The sequence below is a fragment of the Eptatretus burgeri genome, chromosome 14 (assembly GCF_056783735.1).
Source record: "Eptatretus burgeri isolate ZD-2024b chromosome 14, Ebu_testis_v1, whole genome shotgun sequence".
Classification (NCBI taxonomy): domain Eukaryota; kingdom Metazoa; phylum Chordata; class Myxini; order Myxiniformes; family Myxinidae; genus Eptatretus; species Eptatretus burgeri.
The window spans coordinates 64,804,751-64,826,531 of NC_140974.1; the positions used below are offsets into that span (position 1 = coordinate 64,804,751).

General features: G+C 44.3%; 1 protein-coding gene across 2 annotated transcripts; it reads left to right on the plus strand.

Annotated features, from left to right (window-relative positions):
- The first annotated feature begins 515 nt into the window (after nt 1-515).
- On the plus strand, nt 516-16,008 carry TMEM86A (transmembrane protein 86A). Of its 2 annotated transcripts, none has more exons than XM_085855267.1 (3): nt 516-662; nt 7,401-7,659; nt 14,597-16,008. In XM_085855267.1, exons 1-3 carry the CDS (start codon nt 531-533, stop codon nt 15,025-15,027), a joined length of 822 nt encoding a protein of 273 aa, XP_085711393.1. In that variant the 5' UTR covers nt 516-530; the 3' UTR covers nt 15,028-16,008. The 2 variants fall into 2 exon arrangements, with proteins under 2 accessions (XP_085711393.1, XP_085711395.1); XM_085855269.1 differs by having other exon boundaries at nt 612-913.
- Nucleotides 16,009-21,781: the final 5,773 nt, after the last annotated feature.

Below are 21,781 nucleotides of genomic sequence, written 5' to 3' on the forward strand. Positions count from 1 at the left end.
GAATCATCAGAAACATTAGATAAGTTAAAATTTGGAATTAGACAGGTACCTGGAGGTTCTGGGGGTAGAAGGGTGTAGGGATGTTGGCAGGACTTTTAGATAGCTTGAGCATCGATGGGTGATTGTGTGTATGAGCACGGAGTTCTGTTGGGGGGGTGAGGGGGGAGGGGTCTCGTCAAGGGTTGTTGTGTGGTTGATGTGTCTTTTTTTAACCTGTGAATCGTCTTCGCCATTGCCACCTCCCCTGGAAAGAAAACAATAAAATTAATTTTTAAAAAGTACAAAAAAAAAAACACTAAACGAGGGCGACAAAATGAAAATTCGTTTTCTAAAAGTCGAGACGAACGTGAGTGTAAAACAGTAAATAAGTAAAAGGCACAAAAAATGTGAATTTTTTTCTTTTTTCATTCAACTCTTGTTGCCAGGCAACGGAAGCACGTGCGCCGAGTGACCGACCTCTCGTGACCACACGATACCACGCCCCCTTCGACGAGAACCCGTCCGCCATTGGTCGGCGTCCCGGCCCGCGCATGCGCAGGACGAACACGTCGGCGTCCCGGCCCGCGCATGCGCACGACGAACACGTCCGTCATTGGTCGGCGTCCCGGCCCGCGCATGCGCACGACGAACACGTCGCCACGACGTATAAACAAACTGTTGAGGTGATAATCGAGCCCATGGTTTTTTGTGGCTGCACCCGGCAGCTGTTGCTGTACGAGAGCACGTTGGGATTTACCTCTTTATTGTAGTTTACGTAAAGTGATCCTCTCGAATCGCCGCGTATCGAGTAGTACAGTGTGACGCTGCTTCACGCTGTTTCGAGTCCTCTATTGAAGTCAAAGTGCTGCTGACGACGTTTTCCCTCATTCTCCGCGATCGTCCCACACTCACAATGGTTTCCGCGCTTACAGTTGTAAGTTTGTCCGTTCATTTGTCCGCCTCGTCCTGGACGTGTCTGTTTCGTCCTTGTACAGGTGTGATCCTCACCTCTAGTGGAGTACAGGTGTGATCCTCACCTCTAGTCGAGTACAGGTGTGATCCTCACCTCTAGTCGAGTACAGGTGTGATCCTCACCTCTAGTCGAGTACAGGTGTGATCCTCACCTCTAGTCGAGTACAGGTGTGATCCTCACCTCTAGTCGAGTACAGGTGTGATCCTCACCTCTAGTGGAGTACAGGTGTGATCCTCACCTCCAGTCGAGTACAGGTGTGATCCTCACCTCCAGTCGAGTACAGGTGTTGATCCTCACCTCCAGTCGAGTACAGGTGTGATCCTCACCTCTAGTCGAGTACAGGTGTGATCCTCACCTCTAGTCGAGTACAGGTGTGATCCTCACCTCTAGTCGAGTACAGGTATGATCCTCACCTCTAGTCGAGTACAGGTGTGATCCTCACCTCTAGTCGAGTACAGGTGTGATCCTCACCTCTAGTCGAGTACAGGTGTGATCCTCACCTCTAGTCGAGTACAGGTGTGATCCTCACCTCTAGTGGAGTACAGGTGTGATCCTCACCTCCAGTCGAGTACAGGTGTGATCCTCACCTCCAGTCGAGTACAGGTGTTGATCCTCACCTCCAGTCGAGTACAGGTGTGATCCTCACCTCTAGTCGAGTACAGGTGTGATCCTCACCTCTAGTCGAGTACAGGTGTGATCCTCACCTCTAGTCGAGTACAGGTATGATCCTCACCTCTAGTCGAGTACAGGTGTGATCCTCACCTCTAGTCGAGTACAGGTGTGATCCTCACCTCTAGTGGAGTACAGGTGTGATCCTCACCTCTAGTCGAGTACAGGTATGATCCTCACCTCCAGTCGAGTACAGGTGTGATCCTCACCTCCAGTCGAGTACAGGTGTGATCCTCACCTCCAGTCGAGTACAGGTGTGATCCTCACCTCCAGTCGAGTACAGGTGTGATCCTCCCCTCGGGTCGAGTACAGGTGTGATCCTCACCTCGAGTCGAGTTGTTATAATTTATTGGTTTTTGACCGATTGAGAAGGTCACGTGAGGCTTGGTTGTTTCCGCAGTCATTCTGGTGATCATCATCCTGTCTGCCCGTGCTCAGTCTTCCTTCGTTCGGATTAACAATCGAAATCCGGAAATCCACATATACATCACATGGGATGGACAGCATGTCGATCCTACTAATCATCCTACAAGCATGTCCATCCTACTAATCATCCTACAAGCATGTCCATCCTACTAATCATCCTACAAGCATGTCCATCCTACTAATCATCCTACAAGCATGTCCATCCTACTAATCATCCTACAAGCATTTCCATCCTACTAATCATCCTACAAGCATGTCCATCCTACTAATCATCCTACAAGCATGTCCATCCTACTAATCATGTCCATCCTACTAATCATCCTACAAGCATGTCCATCCTACTAATCATCCTACAAACATGTCCATCCTACTAATCATCCTACAAGCATGTCCATCCTACTAATCATCCTACAAGCATGTCCATCCTACTAATCATCCTACAAGCATGTCCATCCTACTAATCATCCTACAAGCATGTCCATCCTACTAATCATCCTACAAGCATGTCCATCCTACTAATCATCCTACAAACATGTCCATCCTACTAATCATCCTACAAACATGTCCATCCTACTAATCATCCTACAAGCATGTCCATCCCATAGGCCTACTTATTTTTATTATATATATATATATATATATATATATATATATATATATATATATATATATATATATTCCTAATTATTATTTATTTTTTTAATGAGCATGGTCATTGTGTTATACCTGACTCGCTGACTTGTTTCCCTGTTGTCACTGAAGGGAAAAAGTTTTTGCTAAAAAGTTGTTGCTTTTGTTTGACTCGTTGTTATTGTTGTTGTTTTTTTTTTGACTCATAGACCACCAGATGGCTTTCTGTGTTCGCCAGTTGGGGTTGTTGTCCTATTACAGGAAGCTCTTGACACCTGTGAAGAGGTCACTTTGGTGACTGAGTTGTATGTCAAGGTGACTGGGATTAATGTGTCCCAGGCAGGTGTTTTGCACGATATGTTACAGGTGTTGTTCGTGTTGGAAAGGTGTGACCGGTTGGTTGTACTTTGACCACCTTGCAATGTTGATACGGCGATCCATAGACTTGAGCACATTGAATAGGGTACCTGGCTTGGGATATCTATCGCAACAGTTTGTTGCCCGTGTCCCTGAAAGGTCGATTTGGCTGGTGTTCGATCTCAACAAAATGAGTACCAGCTTACTGGTAACGGGCACTGCATCAGCAGCACAGCTATACTTCCAGAAATGGTGCAACCAGCAGCCAAAGGTTGCTTCCGAGACAACTTGAACACCATATTTGTTGATTTTATTTTTGTTTGTTTTTATCGAACAGTGTCAGGTTGTTGCGTCAGAGTGCGTGGTTCCTTGGATGGGACATCAAGCCGAGGACCTGTTTGCGAGCATTAGTGGTGCACGTCATCGATCATGCGTTGCCTTTTGAAAAGGGTTGGCGATTGTGTGCCGGCACCCTGGATAAGTTCCAAGTTCCTGAACTAATGTGCATCAGCAGCATCGCTACACCTCAGGAATAATGCAACCAAACTGGGTCAAATTGACAATTTGATTATGTATGCTGATAATAACAATAATAATAGTTTTCTTTCACACTTGTTTGAACTTTATCTGAACCTGTTATTTCTACATTTGTCAGGAGTTGTTTTTTTTTGTTTTTGCCTCTTCATTTGTCTTGCTGACGGCCTTGAGGCAGAAACAGTGCTGTGATGCCATCATGCCCAGTGGCATTGGGAGCCTTTTGAACCCACGTTACTTCCGTCTGTCTTGGTCCCACCGATCGCCGTTCAGGTGGTTTCTATCTCCCTCGGCTCGTTTTCCACTGTGCAACCCTCGGTTGACCTTCAGGCTTCTTTGAATTTGGTGCCATCATCGGTTGCTTGTTGGATTGCATCAAAAAACTCTGCTTGTGCTACACATACGGTGTCTCGTTACTTCCACCACTGGAGGTGGATGGAGGTTATGTTTTCACCCCTGTCTGTTTGTCTGTGAGCAGGATATCTCAAAACGTTGTCGACGGATTCCGACAAAGCTTTGTGGACAGGTTGGGTGTGACAAGGACGAATTGATTCAATTTTGGTGAAGATCCGGATCTGGATACAAGAATTATTATTACTAGCCGAAACCCCGTCACAGACGGATTCCGTTCATTCAACCTCCTTCACCAGCTCACCCACACTCGAGGGGCATGGACTGGACAGGGCGTGCTTGCCCCCGCCTACTCATCCCCTGTCCCATTCCCCCCGCCTCCCACCCCCCGCCTTCAATTTGCTTACCCCCGCCCAAAAATTTAATTACCCTGACCCCCCCCCGCCTCTTCACTCCCTGCCCCCCCCGTCTTCATCCCCCGCCCCCGCCTCTTCACTCCTCGCCCCCGTCTCAACGAAAAGTGTTTATTCTGCTTCAGAGTTGAAGGTTGACTGTTGCCACTATGTGCGATGAACTCTTACAGGTACGAAGTTTCTTTCAGTCCAGGTCACAGTACCGAGAAAAACGTGACGCGACCGCGAGGAGGAGCACAGAATTGGTCCTTCAGTATTAATATATAGATTATTATTATTATTATTTTTAAAGTGATTCTTCACCATCGAGTGATGTACCTGAAAATGATGTATAGCATGATCGATCAAAAAGTGTATGGATTCAGACCAAATTTGGTGGACCCGTTTGTTGTGTGACAAGGATGAATGGATTTGATTTTGGTGAAGATCCGTATCCAATAGTGTTTTTTTTTTTTTTTTTTTTTTTCCAAGTGATTCCTCACCATTGAGAGATAGGGCCCAAACGATATCTAGCGTATTTCAAAACTTGGTGGCTGAGTTGTCAGTGATGAGAACAATATGATTAGATTTTGGTTCAGATCTGGATCCAGATTGCCAGCCTATCAGTGGGCTGGAACATGTAACCTGTTCAGCCTGGCGGAGGTATGTGCTCTAGTGGACGCCGTTCCAGTTAAGATGTTTTCATGAGTACTTTGAGCAATTCCCCTTCTGCTGAAACTCCCAAAAATCCAGAATCGTGGCTTACTGACTTCCACTCACTCGTTCGTTTGTTCGTTTTTATTTCTTTCTTTCTTTATTTTACTCACCTTGGTGGAACCAACTTCCACATTCTCTTCATATTTCATTCTTTCCTCCAGGTCTTCAAGACGGCTGTTCACCATCATCCTAGATCATCCCCCATCAAAAAAAAACACGACATTTTCTACCCCCAAGCCCACCTTCCAAATTTCTCATTTTTTTTTCTTCATGAGAGTTTGCTTCTGTATCCATCTTGTCTTCCCCATATGTCCTCTACTATCATTCCTCACAACACTCCTTATTTGTCCGGGTCTCCCTCTATTTTGTCCTTCAACTCTGCTGTTGGTGTGCTCCCCCCCCCTCTTTCTTCTGTTTCTTTTGTTCTGTTGTATCCTGATCTGTTCAATGTTCATGCTCAAATGCATGAATAAATAAATAGTAGTTCTTGTATAAATCGGACATATTGACTTGTTCATTGCATTGTCATCATCTGGCCTTTTTGGAGCACATTGTTTTCCCAATCGCCTCTCCTCTGGTGTTACTTTTTGCTAAAATGACTCAGGAAACCTGCATGGATCAGTCTGGGACTTGACAGTTCTTGGAATGAGGTTTTTGCCTTATTCCCTTGGTTCAATGTATTTTGGTGTGCATTTTATGTATTACCTCCGCCACTGAAGGTGACAGAGGTTACGTTTTCACCCCTTTCTGTCTTTCTGTCTGTTTGTCTGTTTGTGTGCAAGATATCTCAAAAACTTGTGGACGAATCCGGATTAAATTTTGTGGACAGGTCCGGTGTGTGATGAGGACGAACTGATTAGATATTGGTGAAGATCCGGATCCGGATCTGGATATGAGAATTATTTAATTTTTAAAGTGATTCTTCACCATTGAGAGATTGGGCCAAAACGATATACAGTAGTACTGTATGGCATGATATTTCAAAAATGTACTGGGCCCGATATGTTCTCGTCGATCGGGTATTACGTGGCGGAGGTATGCGCTCTACCGAGTGCCCTTCTAGTTTGTATTGGGTTCAAGTTTCTCCCTTCGATAAGGCTGCCAGATATTGAGATGTGGGAAGTGTAAAAATGACTGACATTGTGACAAGCACATAAATGAGTTGACAAATGTTATAAACAGTTTATGTTGTTTCGGATTTGCTTCAAATCATAGATTCATTCATTCATAAGGCAAAGAAAAGTGTCTGCATGTCTGTGTGAACCCGTGCAGCGTAGGCAAGCTATCGCCGGCACCGTGGCCGAATTCCAAATTAAGGGGTACTGCATCAGCGGCACCCCTGCGAGAAATGATTCCAGCCAAAAGCCATGTGCAGCGCACGAACAATTACATTGATGGAAGAAGCAGGTCTGTGTGTGCTAGCCATTGAACAAAGAGCTTGTGATCACCATCCGATGGTGTAACCACGGTGTTGCTGATAACTTGCACGACACAGCCAGAGTTCACATTGATAACACCATTTTCCCTTGAGATTCATGATAGGCAGTAATCGAAGTCCAAAACCTATCACGTCCTGGACGCTCTTGTTGATTTTGTTCAGTTTTTTTTTAAATTGTGCTTTGTCAAAGGAAACATTTCCCTTTGAAAAAAAAATGATAAAAGCTTTCGAATTTTATGCTCTTCGAGTTCCGAAGCATTTATGCATATACTTGGAAATTGAAAACTAGAATGGAATGTTGTATGTCCCGTTTAATTCATTATATATATGTACACTTGAAACCAAAAGTTCCGTAAGATAATTCCACATTTTAATATGATCCTGCTTTTCTGCATTTTCATGAGAGTTTCCAAGTTTAAACATCCAGCAGCTTTTGAAACGATGTTCTATCATCTTGGAAAATAAGTTGTTTTTATGCCTCCGCACCAAGGGTGCCAGAGGCATTAATTTTTTTTACCTTGTTTTGAGTATTTAAACAGAAATGCAGATTTAAAAGACCAGACTCGGCTTCAACATTTGCTGAAGATTTTCCTGCTTGTTGAACTGACTTGATTTTGTAAGATGATTGAAAACACGAGTGTTGACTATATTGTTACAGCTCTTGTCGAGGACAGGTTTCACAAGCATTGGGTTACGACATTCATCGGGGCAACCGATGCCGCTACCCCGGGTGAACGCCACGCCGCATGTTGTAAAACATCCAGGCATCCCAAAATTAATCATTCACACCTACCTTAATGTGATGAATGAAGTCAAAAAGCATAAACATTAAACTGGTTGGAAAGGATATTGGCTTGTGCTGCTGACCGCAATTTACCTTCAATAATCTGTTGAGCAGCATCCGTATCTTCCTCCCTACCCTTTTCCATTACAGGTGAAGAGTGAAGGTCCAGGCCTCGTTCCATTCTTCAAGACAACATGCATATATTTTGTTCTCTGGTTGCCATCAGGATCCTGGGCGAGTGCTGTTGTCAAAGTCCTGCCAATCCTGTGCCTTTCTGCTTTTGTGGCGGCTCGTGGAACTGCTTACAGACCTTCTGCCAAATACTCTCGTCGCGTGCTTGCTGGCCTTGTCTTCTCGGCGGCTGGTGATGCTTTTCTAGTTTGGCAGGATGATGGCTTTTTTGAGCATGGTAATGGTGGAGAAGGGTTTTCAACTACCAGTACTTGTGGAAGTTTATCATTTATTTATTTTAAACCCTTGTTGCTTTTGGAAGGTTTTGGCTTGGTGTTCATCTGATTTGTGAATTATTAACAAAGTACCTAAAAAAGATTGTGCTGATATCGCAATGGTAAAATACAAGTCAAAGTTTGGAGCTAATCAACGAGTAAAGTTTTAAAAGGCAATTATTTTGATGGGATTCATCCAAAAAAGAAAAAATCATTTTGGAGATGGCATTGTTACTTTAAATATCAATTACTTAGTTTTGTGTAAGTAAATGGGAAAGAAAAATGTCATTGATTTGCCCCCCATTTGATTGAGGTTTCAGGGAAAACACAACATGCCAGTACTGAATAACCAGTAATACTCCATTCTCTTTGTGTGTGTAATTCATTTTGGCATCTACAAAACACTTAATGTCGATGCATGGTTAAATTTATACTGGAACAGCTCCCAAGGACTGTCTTGTCCAAATATATATGAACCGTGGGGGGTGAGGTTTTTTTTTATTATATTTTTTTAATGTTTTTTTTGTGCGCAATAGTGCAAATGGAACAGCTTGCTTCGAGTCTCCTTGAAATAATGACATGATCATCGATGCAGAGTTTCGTTCTGGCACTGCACCAGGATGGAAGTTCCACCAGGGATCGAATCCAGAACCAGATCATTTTTTTACAAATTCCAAGACATATAATAACATTTGGAAAGATCATTTGAGTTTATGCTCCATTGGCGTCATGATGACGAACAAGTTGAATAAATCTATGAACAGGTTGAGGGATTCCTATATACTAGCAGTGGTACCCGGCATTGCCCGGTGCTGTTCTAATCCTGTTGGCATTTTGAAGAAATCAAATTTCGTTTTTTAATATTTTTGGGTTGTGGGGGCCTAAAACGCTTCCTGACACCCACTGAGGGATTGGGTCAGGGATCATTTAATATTACCTTTCGCATAGCTGCAAAGGCTTGGGGAGAATAAAGTGATTATTTTAATGAAAAAAAAATTCAGATTGAAAATTACATTAATTTTAGCTAAAACGCTCCGTTACACTCACTGATGAACCTCTGAAAATTGACGAAGATCTGTTTGGCACTCTCTGAGAAAAATAGTCACACACACACACACACACACACACACACACACACACACACACACACACACACACACACACACACACACACACACACAATCAAACAGAAGACCAAATCCTGCATTTGAGTCATCAGGAGGAACCCGGATAAGTGAAGCGTCATCAGGAGAAACCCGGATATAAGTAAAGAGTGGCCACAGGAGGAACCCGGATAAGTCGAGAGTCGTCAGGAGGAACCCAGATATAATTCGGGTTTCAGCCACTACTCTACAACTATCAAACCCATCTCTCGTGCCTCTTCCTCTTCTGCAACCTGCTTGCTTAATGAAGTCTTCTAATCTGTGTTGAATAATCTTTCATAATATCTTGTTAGTATGATGTGAAATTGAGGCATTGGTTCAGTTATTTGAACATTTTTTTTTGCATTGGCAATGACGTGCAGAATGACTGCTTCCACCTTTTAGGCCATACAATCCTGCTCCATATCTGTGTACAGATTAACTGTTAAAATTTTGATTGCCTCCTCCGCAACTACCTTGAAGAGTTCTCTTGGAATTTCATCTCCATCTGATGCTTTTCCATTTGCCAGCTCTTTCAAGGTTCTATGTACGTCACGTTTTATCATTATTGGTTCTTAATCGTATTCTCTTTCTTCGAAGGCTGCCATCTTATTGCTGTCTTGTTTGTACAGAGTTTTGATATAGTCCTTCAATCTCCATGTCTCCATGCATGCCTTTTGAAATATCTCTCTTTAGCTTTTCTCACTTGTTGAAAGTCAGCATTTACCTGCTTGATGTCCTCATTTGAGGTGCCTTTGGTGATCATCTCTCCTTCTGTCTGCAACATGATTACCTGCTCTGGCAGCCATTTAGTCTTGTTCTTTGTGCTTGCTTTTGAGATGTTGTTTTTTGCCTCTTCTTTTATAATATCTTCCACCTCTTCCCACAACTCTGGCATTCTTTCAACCAAGTTCGGCTCTGCAAAACTTCTTTTTTTTAACTCTTTATTGTCTGTTTCGGTTTTCAAGGTCATATCTGGTCGGAGCTTTTGATATTTTTCACAAAGAGTTCATGATCTGTCCCGCTGTCTGCACCTGGCAGAGTATTGGCAGACTACACAGCATTTATCCAACTCTTATTGATTAGAATGTAGTCAATCTGATATCGATGTTGTCTATCAGGTGACGTCCATGTGTGCAGTCTATGCTTGGTTTTTTTGAACTATGTGTTTATAATTACTAGGCTCATTCTCCACACACATACACGCACCAACATTCGCTCCCCTGGCTCATTTTGGATGCCAAGTCTGTGCTTTTTTTGTAATCCCTGGTGCTCCTGCTTCTCCAATATTTGTGTTCCAGTCTCCCATAATATTTCAAACATGTCCTTGAAGCACCTGCTTTACCAGTTCTTGCAACTTTCCGTAAAATTCCACATTTTTAAACTGCTGTTGAAGTTGGACCACATATCTGAATTATGATATTCATTATTCACTCATCATTAACTTGGCTTTATCCCAGTTTTGACACTGCCATCTTCTTATTGCAAATCAATGCCACTCCTCTTTCACAGGCTTCATAACCAGAAAAAAAACACTTTGTAATCAGATTGAAACTGCCCCAAACTAGTCCATCTAAGTTCACTTGTCCCCAAAATGTCAGTTCATGTCCTGTCCATCTCTCTCTTTATTATTTCCCTATAGGTTTGATCTCCGTCAGTCCGTATATCCATCCATCCCACCTGTGGTTTTTCAGCCTTTGTGTCTCCCCCCCCTCCCCATACCCTTTAACATATTCAACTGAAACTTGGTACATGGCTTTATTATGATAAGTTGCAGAACCAGTTCGAATTTTTCAGACTTGTGCCCTTTTTGGACTCACGAAATATCACATCCATACAGGGCATGTATTGCAAAGAAATTCTCGCTTTTGTTACATCCAACTTTCCCTGATTCTTTGACCCCTGAACATTCCATGTTCCAATTTTGTGAACATTTAAAAAGCTCGGAGTTCTGGCATCCTCAGCGACTGGATTTCCTTGTCTGTTTGATCCAGTCCCGTCATAATGGCCAATCCATCCATCCATCAATCCATCCATCCATTGGGACCATACTCTGTGTAGAGCGTTGGTGCTGCCAAAGCAGTCTCCTTGGCTATTAGGCACAGTCCTGGACAGGTCGCCCCTCCGACACAGGTTACCAGCAAGCTGGCACTCATTTTTTGCCGACCTCGGAAGGATGACAGGCAGAGTCAACCCCAACTGGTACCAATTCAACAGCCAATTGGGATTTGAACTCAGGATCCTAGGATCCCAAGCCCATCAACTTGGTAACCATATTAGAAATAGAATGTAATAAATTGATAATTGTACACATTTTCGTACAAGCATGGATGCTATGACTATAAACCAATACTCTGGCCTCTCCCACATTACACTTAAAAACTCCTCGACATGCTTTAAAGGTTATAACACCTTCAACACTCCAGCTAAGGAATTAAATATTTGAGCAATTTGTGCCAAAACCGAGCATGCGTTAACAACCTTTTTTGATGACTATAATTATCTTGGCATTCAGCCGTCATCGTTGAACGAACCTAAACTGCAAACTTGTACAAGTCCAAGCCGTCTAATCCTAAAATCGTTGTACACGTTGTTGAATATTCCATAAGCTCAATTTTTTGCAATCGATTAAGTCCCTGATCACTTTCGCACTCTCGCTCTCTCTGGCCACTCCAACTGGACGTGGTGATGTCGAATGGGAAATACTGCATTGATGTTCAGAATCGCAGACTAAGATTATGTCCGTCCATGTCTCCCTTGCTTTGGACACTAGTCTGGTGCAAGACCTGAACTGTCAATTATTTCCAACATTGTAAAGCTCCCCTTCTTGGCCAGTTGACCATGTCCATTGTTCCAAGCAGCATGTTGCCCTTTGGTGCACTAAATAACAGGATCCATGCCTGCTCTTCTTTGGAGTGCAAATTAACATGTCATCATCTTTGGTCGAACTCTGCTTTCTGTTCACCGTTGACTGCATCCTATTTTGCGACACAACACCTCAGGAACATGCAGTTGGTGACAGCATCACGCAGTGCTGATATTTGTAGGATTAAAAAAAACAAAAGTCTGTGAATGACGTTGAATGTAGAACTCGGGTAAATCTCACGGTGTCATTCCTTCTCCAGAAAGACTGAAACAATGTCTCCAAAGTAACTTGCATCATTTGATATTTATTTACTTATTTATTGCCACATAGTCTTTAGGATTTCATGTCTCTTACATTGAGTGATATTTTCTTGGCTGAACACATGACAGTGCCCTTGTATGCTTGACGTTGAATTATTTAATCACCCAGCTTTCTTGGGCATTCTAAGATTTAGGACTTGAGTTGCCCTTTGGTTAACCCTTTTCTATCAGCCTTGGAAATTAATTATTATTTTTTTCAATCCTCTCAGTCCTGGTCTTCTTTCGAGGCAATAGCCCAATGACATATCACATGGAGTCATTCCTCTTCAAAACACATTTACTTTTTTGTAGCCTCAGGATCTTCACTTGCTGTTGGCACACGCATACTGTATATGTGTGTGCACGACATTTTTAATGATTCCGAACCAATGTATTGTTCCGGGTTTGCCAGCTGGATCATGAGTGGCCCCTCTCAAACCTGCTTCCTGACCTTTGACCCTGAAGCTGACGAGCCACAGATAACTCTGCTAAGGCCTAAGTCACATTTGCCACGGCGGCCGTGGGGTCTCCAAAATCTACGGCCACAAGCAATTGTACGGCGGCCGCAGTATTTCCACGGTCACACAATGTAGCAGTCACATATGTTTTTTTTTGGGGGGGGAGCCGCACGGCGTATTTAGAAATTGTGGAGACCGAAAACGTGGGGTTGCCGTACGGTCTTTGATTTGATGTCGCACCGTGACCTTAAGGGGGCCCTACGGCAGCCATAGAATTTTCAAGGCAGACGCAAGGTAGCCTCAAGGTGCCTGCAAGGTGACCGCAGGGGGTCCTGGTGCGGCGAACCACAGGCGAACGTGCGGCCAGACGGACGGTAACGAGTGGGTTTTTTAAAAAAAGTTTTACCAGTTTTTTTTTTTTCGGCTTGTCAAATTGCTACGGTGAACGTAGAAATGAAAAAAAAGTTATAACTCCGCATTATAATTCCACGGCGACCCCTACGGCCTGTAAAAGAGCCGAACGGCCTGAGGCCACCGCAGAAACTCTGCGGCCGCCGCACGTTTCTGTCAATTCAGAGGGCGTATGGCTGCCGTATTCTCGCCGTAGAGCAAATGTGACTTCGGCCTAAGCAACCACAGACACTGTCTGAAATAACTAAATCTGGGAGAGTCCCGTGCCCAAATCTCGCGTTACCTTCCCGGTGGTTTAATTATCACAGATGGGGAACCGTGCCCTTGACGTCCCACCTTTATCTATTAATTAGGTATGACTGAGCAGAACCCTAAGGGGGCGTCAGCTAGACTCGCATAGCGAATTGGTGAGGTTCAACCTCCCGTGTACTTTTTGAACACCAAGTCTAACCGATGGAGGAAACGGATGATCGAGCAGGTTTGGAAAGTCTACATTGTTTTGACAAATGCACGTATTTATAATGATGCAGTGTCACAAAGAAAGTCTTAACCCCAGCACGTAAAGAACCATTACACATTTGATATGACCACTAAACACAACACAGTCGTGCCTCATAAAGCTAGGAAAGTAGACACAAGTAAGGTGATTGAGACAGGAAGAAGTCGGGGCGTATTGTCGATTTTTCTTTCCCATACGTGAACTGGTGGGACAAAGTGGATCCCAACGTGAAGGAGGGAGGGAGCGATGTAATGGGAGGTGGACAAGAAAGAGGATAGTGTTGTGCAACATGTTGGGAGAGGTGCAGGTGTTTGCAATTTGTGCACGAGAGGAAACTGTGAGGGTGTTTCAATAACCCTGCCCGAACAGGTCGAAGGGTAATTGTTGAGCTCTTTTATGTGTCTCAAGTAGACAAATTAGAAGTGGTGATAGAAAGGAAAGATCGTGTAAATCGGTGTTTGGCGCTGTGTCCACGGAACTTTACTTTTTGTAGTTCAGATGTGTTTGGCGCTGCCCGTCCCCTCTCTCTGTCTCATGGGAGAAGTCTGCTTGCTTTGCAGAGGTTCGCCCTTGTGTAGAGGTTCGTTATTGTGGTGCAGCTCGACTCGTACCGTTCCCCAGACACGAAGCATCCCAGATGCAAAGCAGCAGTGATGCCAGTAAATCTCTGGCTTTTATTCCTCTGGGGGTGGCTTTTGGGAGCGAATGTCACAGCAGCACTCTTTGACCTTCGCATGCCGCTTTCTCATTGGCTCGCACCCGGTCTGTACTTCCTTTGGCCACGCAGCTTCTCTCACCGCAACGCAGTCGGTCTGGAATGGCTTTGCGGTGCGGCTGGCTGCGCTGAAATGGTTTTGAATACAATGTGTGCGTTTTGTAATGCATGTTGCTTTATGTGTATAGTTGTGCTGTTGGAATGTGTGAGGAAGAAGATTAGTGGAAAGAGATTAGAACGTGTAGAAAAAAGGGAAAAATTACATAGGAAGGGATTTGGACCTGCTACACAAACACATTTCCCTGTCCATTGATGGAGGGGATGGCTAACTTAACTCAATAGAAATGCGATGCAAATATCTAAACTAGGAATCCCTTGTGTTGAATGCAACACTCCTGGGGTCTTTCCACCACCACAGCAGTATATTTAAATATTCTTTGCAGGCTTGGTCATGTTTGGTGATATATTTGAATGATTCCTAACTTATGTATATTTAATTATTATTTGCAGGCTTGGTCATGTTTGCCATCGCCCACGTGTTCTACATTGCTGCTTTCGGCCTCACTCCCCCGGCTCTCCGCATTGCTGTGATCGGACTGTTCTTCTTCCTGATCGGTATGGTGGTCATTCTGCCCTCAATTCCCAGCTCCGAACTCGCCATCGCCGTCGCCATATATTCTTTGCTGCTGGTCCTGATGGCTTGGCGGGCCATTGTGCTCGCCATACTGGAAGCCGGACCGACTGGCATTCCCTGGCCGCGTCTCTGTGCCGTCATGGGAGCCATCTTGTTCTTGTTGTCCGACCTGAGCCTCGCAGTAAACCGCTTTGTGGTGATGCTGCCACACTCAAGAGCACTCATCATGATTTCATATTATGGAGCGCAGCTGTGCATCGCATTGTCTGCTCGCGGTGGTGAACGGCGACTGATCAAGGAGCAATGAGCGTTTTAATATGATCGGCTGTTGTGAAGCTTTCAGTCAGTCCGTAATCTTGTGTAGGCCTATCCCTTGTCAGTGAGGCTCTTTGTATTCCAGAGGAAATGGATTTCTCTCCCCCCCCCCTTTTTTCTCTATCTTAGCATTGTTGACAAAAGACTAAAAAGCAACAATTGCTTTTGTTTTGCTTTTGTTGTTTTTTCTCTGTTCACACCTTGCTCTCTGCTCATGTAAGAAAAGCTGAGTGAGGTCTTTGAGGTTTCTGACCTTGCTATGAAATGCCCTTCCTCCGTGTTTGTTTTTTGTTTTTTAAAGCTTGACATTTTTTTGAGAAGGTGGTAAATTGATGGGAAGAGGGCATGAAGCATTACATATCGCGAGGCGTTCTCTCCATGGGTCTACCACGGACCAGCACCCACAAGGTAGGGTTGTGGGGGGGTTTTCAGGACGTTTTGCTCCTTTTTCCACCTTTGCGACACTCCAAGGATACGGTGCTCTGTCACCTGTGCAGGTTTTTGCTGCCGATATTGTCGATCACGTTTCCATCTTGCTTCGTATGAATCTTCTCTGTTCCTCGGTTTGAGGTGTATATAAATGATTTGCACAGACATCCCACATTTCATTTTATTGATCTTTTAAACACGAGATGCTTGTTTTTATTTTGTTAATTTAATTGTACCCTTTGAACAGAATTACTCCATTTTTTTTTTTTATTATTATTTTTTTTTAATCCAAAAGTAATATTGTTAATTTTATTTTTTTAATCTTGTTTGAGTGTTAATAAGTAAACTAAATGAGGAAATGTTATTGGTATGAAAAATAGGAGGGGGGCGGGATCGCACAGTTATGAATGAGTGGAGGGGGGAGGATGTTGAATGAAATGAAGATTAAATATTTCATTTGAAGACGTTGATTTACATACGGAATCATGTGATTGATTGATTGCTCTCGATTATTGCAACTTTGATTAAACAGTTCCACGTTGTATTCGGATTGTCTTGTGATTTCTTCACCACAACATGTAAAACTCTTGGTTTATAAGGTGTTAAAGATGTCATCATCATCATCATTCTCAGATGTATTTAACAACTACTACGACTACTACTACTGCAACAATTATTCCCACAAGAAGATGAGGTCTTTTGGCCTAAGTCTTTCACGAACAGGTTAGTCGGGTCTGACCAATGGATGAACTTCGAATGTTTCAGGCTTTAACCATTTTGTTCTGATAAAGGGTTAATGCCCAAAACATCAGCTTGTCCTTGCTTCCCACAGTGGTTAACATGCCTTGATCAATGTCCTGTTTATAACCCATTGTTCCACCTGTCCTTCGACGCCAGCAAGACTAGTTATTCATTCTACGGTCGGGTCTGATGTTCACTTGAAGGTGATTTTGGCAGCAATTTGTATTTTTATTTTTTAACAAAATGGCCGACTCACCATGATACATGTCTGATGTTTGACATCCACCAACTCTCATGCTGGCACACAAAATGGTCGCTTAACGTAAATACGGATGGACAGTTTCGAGTTGTGTTGGGAATCAAACTATGCCAAACAACTAGAACGTAAGTGCATTTACTAACTTCGCACCAAATTATTACCTCTGCCACCAAAGGTGGAGAGAGGCTATGTTTGGCTATATGCAGGATATCTCAAGTTATGGATGGATGATGACAAAACTTGGATGAGTTGGGTAGGTGACAACTCACAAGAACAAGCCGATTAGATTTTGGTTCAGGTCCGGATCCAGATCCACATTTGGCCTATCGGTAGGGGTACACAACGTAAACTATTCAGCTTGGCGGTGGTATACGCTTCACCGTGTGCCCTTCCAGTTGGCAATGGAGTGATTAAAGAACGTATTGCTTGTATTACGAATCATGAGGACATTTCTATAGTTCCCATGAAACCTCCTTTAGTGTACTTTTCGTCTGCTAACTTGTTTACTTTTCCATAATGAAGGGGACAGAAGGGCTTTAACGTGAGTGTGGTGGCACTTTCCTGCCTGCCAGCTCGCTATTTACACCGTAGTCGAACTGACTCACGGACTTGTTTTACTGGAGTTGAACCGCATTTTGCAGCCCTATCTTCAGCGACACATTTCCTCTCTTCACTCACGGAGTTTTGTACCATTTGTCTGTTCGTGGCCTTTTCCTCAGCAGCGCTTTGCTCTTCACCACGCAGAACTTGGTATCCATGTGTCTTGTTCATGGCCATATCTTCAGTGGGTCTTTACTCCTTTCAACTGTTGGACTATTATCATCGAATCCCTTTTAGTGAGCAGCTTATTCTCACGGGCACTGGTTTATGACACCCGCGTCACCAAGTGGATCATATTTCGTGGCCATGACGTCAAATTGGCCCACTGGTGATATGCCATTTCTTGCTTCTTGTTGAATTTGAGAGTATTCACCCATGCTGAAGCTTAACAGCATTTTTGGACACTCCTCAGACTGGATGAAATAAACCTTCAGTAGTGACCGCAATTTTCTATATTGGTGACCCCCAACGTGATCTCTTTATGTCTGTCGAAGCTACATCTGACGACGACGTCCGCCAAGGTGCATCTACTGAGGTGGCCATCTACTGGTCCAATCACTAGTAGTGGCCATTGGTTGAAAACTCCCTTCCTTCTGGCTCACCGATCCCACATTGTGGTTTACGCACGTTGAAGTGCAGTTCCTGACCAGGCATGTCAACGCCTCGGGTAGACGCTTTGTCTATGTTGTTGGATCTCTCCAGCCAGAAATGGCACAAGAAGTAAGAGATCTCCTAATTGCTCCTCCAACCTTGGAACATTGTACCAAACTCAAGGCTGAGCTCATCAGGTGTACCTCACCTTCAAAGCAAAGGAGACTCCACCAACTACTCATTTCTGAAAAGCCTGGTGATGAAGAAACCCTCTCAGCTTTTGTGAAGGATGAGACAGCTGCTTGGGGACGATATATTGAAGAATGCCATCTTAAAAGAGCTGTTTCTCCAGACTTCCCATCAATGTCTAACTGATCTTGGTCTAAACTAAAGAGTCTGTCGACATCAAACAACCGGCAGACCTCGTCAACAAGATCATGGAAGTTTCTTCTCCTTTCTCCTCCACTACACACATCGGAGCTGTTTCAAAACCTCAACAGCAATTTGCACTTCAACCAGACCAAGTCTGCACCTTGGCCACCCAGGTTAAGAACTTGACTGGATGGGTACACGCTCTCACGACACAACTACAGGTGGAAAGAGAGAAGAGTAGAAGTCGAGGACATGGTCAATTGTTGTTGAGTTGCCTTCACCCATCATCAGGGCTGATTTTCTTCACCAGTTTGACCTGCTAGTGGATGTCAACCATCACAAGGTCATTAACACCCCAACTAGCTTTACTGTGCAGGGAGTCATCAATCACACACCCTCCATCAGCCTCATGTTCATGAAAGCTAAATCTCCTTCACATTATGACCTCCTCCTTCATGAATACCCAGAGATTGCTCATCCAATATAAAGGGATTGTGAGGTCAAGGACTTGATCACTCACCACATAGTAACTCGTGGACCTCCAGTTGCAGCACGACCATGGCACCTCACCCCAGAATAGATCGTCTGAAAATCGCCAAGTCAGAGTTTGAGCACATGCTGAAACTCAGCATCATACGACAATCTGATAGCAACTGATCTTCGCCCTTGCATATGGTACCGAAGCAGTCACCAGGTGCCTGGCAGCCACATGGTGACTACCGTTCACTCAACGAATGCACCATTCCTGATCGCCATCCAATTCCCCATTTTAAGTATTTTTCATCCTCCCTCGAAGGTGCACGTGTTTTCTCCAAGATGGACTTCGTCAGAGCATATCATCACATCCCAGTAGAGCCAACTGGCATACACAAAACTGCCATCACAACACCTTGTGGGCTCTAAGAGTTTGTTCACATGCCATTCTTCTTCTTCTTCCGGCTGCTCCCGTTAGGGGTCACCACAGCGGATCATCCGTATGATCCGCATAATGATTTGGCACGTGTTTTACGCCGGATGCCCTTCCTGACGCAACCCTGGTCGCCTCTTACGACACAGGGATATGGTACACCTATTTTAACCGGGGTATACGCCGGCCCAGTATACTGGTACTCATTTCGCCGACCTCGGAAGGATGACAGGCTGAGTCAACCCCCTGGTGTATTCATTCAGTGGCTCAACGGGGCTTGAACTCAGGACCTTTTGGATCCCAAGCCACTGCCCTAACCACTGCGCCAACACCAGGCTTTTTGTTCACATGCCATTAGGCTTGCATAATGTTGTGCAGAAGTTGATCGATGATGTCATACATGGTCTCCCTTTCGTCTATGCTTACCTTGATGATCTGCTAGTGGCAAGCCTGACAGAGGAAGAACATGAGGCACTCTGATTAATTTTCGAGTGCCTTGCTAAGTATGGCATTGTCATCAATCCCAGCAAGTGCCAGTTTGGGGTGCCTTCACTCACCTTCCTCTGCTACATCGTAGACAAACACAGTTTCTCTACACCAAATGCCAGATTCTACCATGTTCACAATTTTCCAGTTGGACCTCTACTTCCATCGGTCAGCAATACACACCTGCTCACATGCATTGATTGCTTTACTCGTTGGCCGGTCGCAATAGCCATCCCTGACCAGACAGCAAAGATGGTAGCACAACCATTTATCTCACATTGGCAAGCTATGTTTGATGCACCCCTCAGCAATAACTACAGACCGTGGTCGTCAGTTTGAATCGGCACTTTTCCAAGCTCTGTCTGATCTACTTGGCAGTAGGAGAACCTGAACCACAGCTGATCACTCATCACCTAATGGGACTCATGGAACGAATCCATCGACAGTCGAAAGCATCTCTGAAAGTCCATGCAAATACAAAATGGACGGAGAGTCTTCCTATCGCTTTGCTCGGTATCCAAACTGCGGTGAAGTCTGACCTCGGTTGCTGGGCTGCTGAGTTAGTTTTTAGCACAACTCTCAAGTTGTCAGGACAGTTTGCGGCACCCAGTTAGTTTAATCATGACTTGGATCCCAGCAACTATGTACATAGACTACAGATGCACATGAGAAACTTGAAGCCTAAACCTACCAGTCCACAGCAAGGGGCAAACCCAGACCAATTCAGAGGTGTTCTGACAATTTTTTCATCATCAACTATAATTCAAAACTTTATACTGTCAGCATTGACAGGTTGAAGCCTGATTATGTTGAACATGACCTGACTACTGCACATGCGTCACCTACAACCCTTCACTTGCAACCAGCACCAGCACGTGCGGTGACGAAGACGCGGTCCGGCCGTCATGTCTATTGGCCAGCTCGTTTTGTCCAGTTTTTTTTGGAACTTAAAACTTTGAGACTGTTCAATGTTTTACACTACAATGTTCACACTTTTCTTATCTATCGTTTTCTTCATATGTTGACAACTTCTGGTTACTATAGCGATCTCAGAGGGGGCAACTCGTGTCCTTTATATTCAGTGCCAATTTGTTTGTACTTTTACATCATGAACTTTTCCATTTACTTGTCCAACCAATGGCAACCCTGTCGGCGTGCTCTTTAAAATCTGATTTCTAACCAATCATTTTGCCTCACACTACTATCAGCCTCTTGGACCTCCCCCTCGAGTGATGAGGAGAGAGGAAGGCTTTAACGAAGGCGTGACAATGCTTTCCTGCTCGGCACTCGCTATCTACACCACCGTGGAAATGACTCTGGGGGGACTTCAGTTTCACTGGAGTTAAACTGCATTGACAGCTCTGTCTCTCTCTGTCTGTCTGTCTCTGTCTCTGTCTCTGTCTCTCTCTGTCTCTATCTCTGTCTCTGTCTCTCTCTGTCTCTCTCTCTCTCTCTCTCTCTCTCTCTCTCTCTCTCTCTCTCTCTCTCTCTCTCTCTCTCTGTCTATCTCTCTCTCTCTCTCTCTCTCTCTCTCTCTCTCTCTCTCTCTCTCTCTCTCTCTCTCTCTCTCTCTCTCTCTCTCTCCAGCGACATGTTTCCTTTCTTCACTCACGGAGTTCCGTACCACGTGTCTGTTCATGGCCCCCTCACCACTGTTTTGCTCTCTTGATGGCACCCGAGTCACCAGATGGGTTGTATTATTTCATGGACAGGACGCCGAATTGGCCCACCGATGATTCTCCATTTCTTGCTTCTTATTGAACGTGTGACTGTACTCACCCGCACTCAAGCTCAACAGTTTATGGGACGCCGCTCAGACTGTCATCGACCTTTAGCGGTGAGCAGAAGTCGATAATCGATTTTCTGTACCTCTTTGGAGGTAAATCAACCTTTAGTGACGTCACAATACACTTGCCATTTTACTCCATTCACCTACTACGTAAGCAAAAGTTGGAATGTTTGGTCGCGCTTTTCTCTGACAACAGGAGGTATTAAATTTCCGATACGACAGGCCAACAGTGTGAAAGATCGGAGTATTGAAATGTATTTAATGCCGAAATAGCTGACAGATGAACTCGACCCCGATATCCACTCAGCACGATCGCCATTACTGTCGGGCCTCGGGCCTAGGCTACATATCCTGTGGCGACAATGGACGTTAAACATTTTTACGTCATTAAGGTTCCGTTCTTTTCCTGTAAATGTTTATTGTGAAGGTTTCTCAATGACCTTGATCATTAAAAGTGGAGCATTCTGCTGCGTTCTCTTCCGAAAACTCAAAAGGGCTCAATTGGCTGATGAAGAAGAAGAAGAAGAAGACTAAGAAGAAGAGGTGAATAGGAAGAAGAAGAAGAGGTAAGA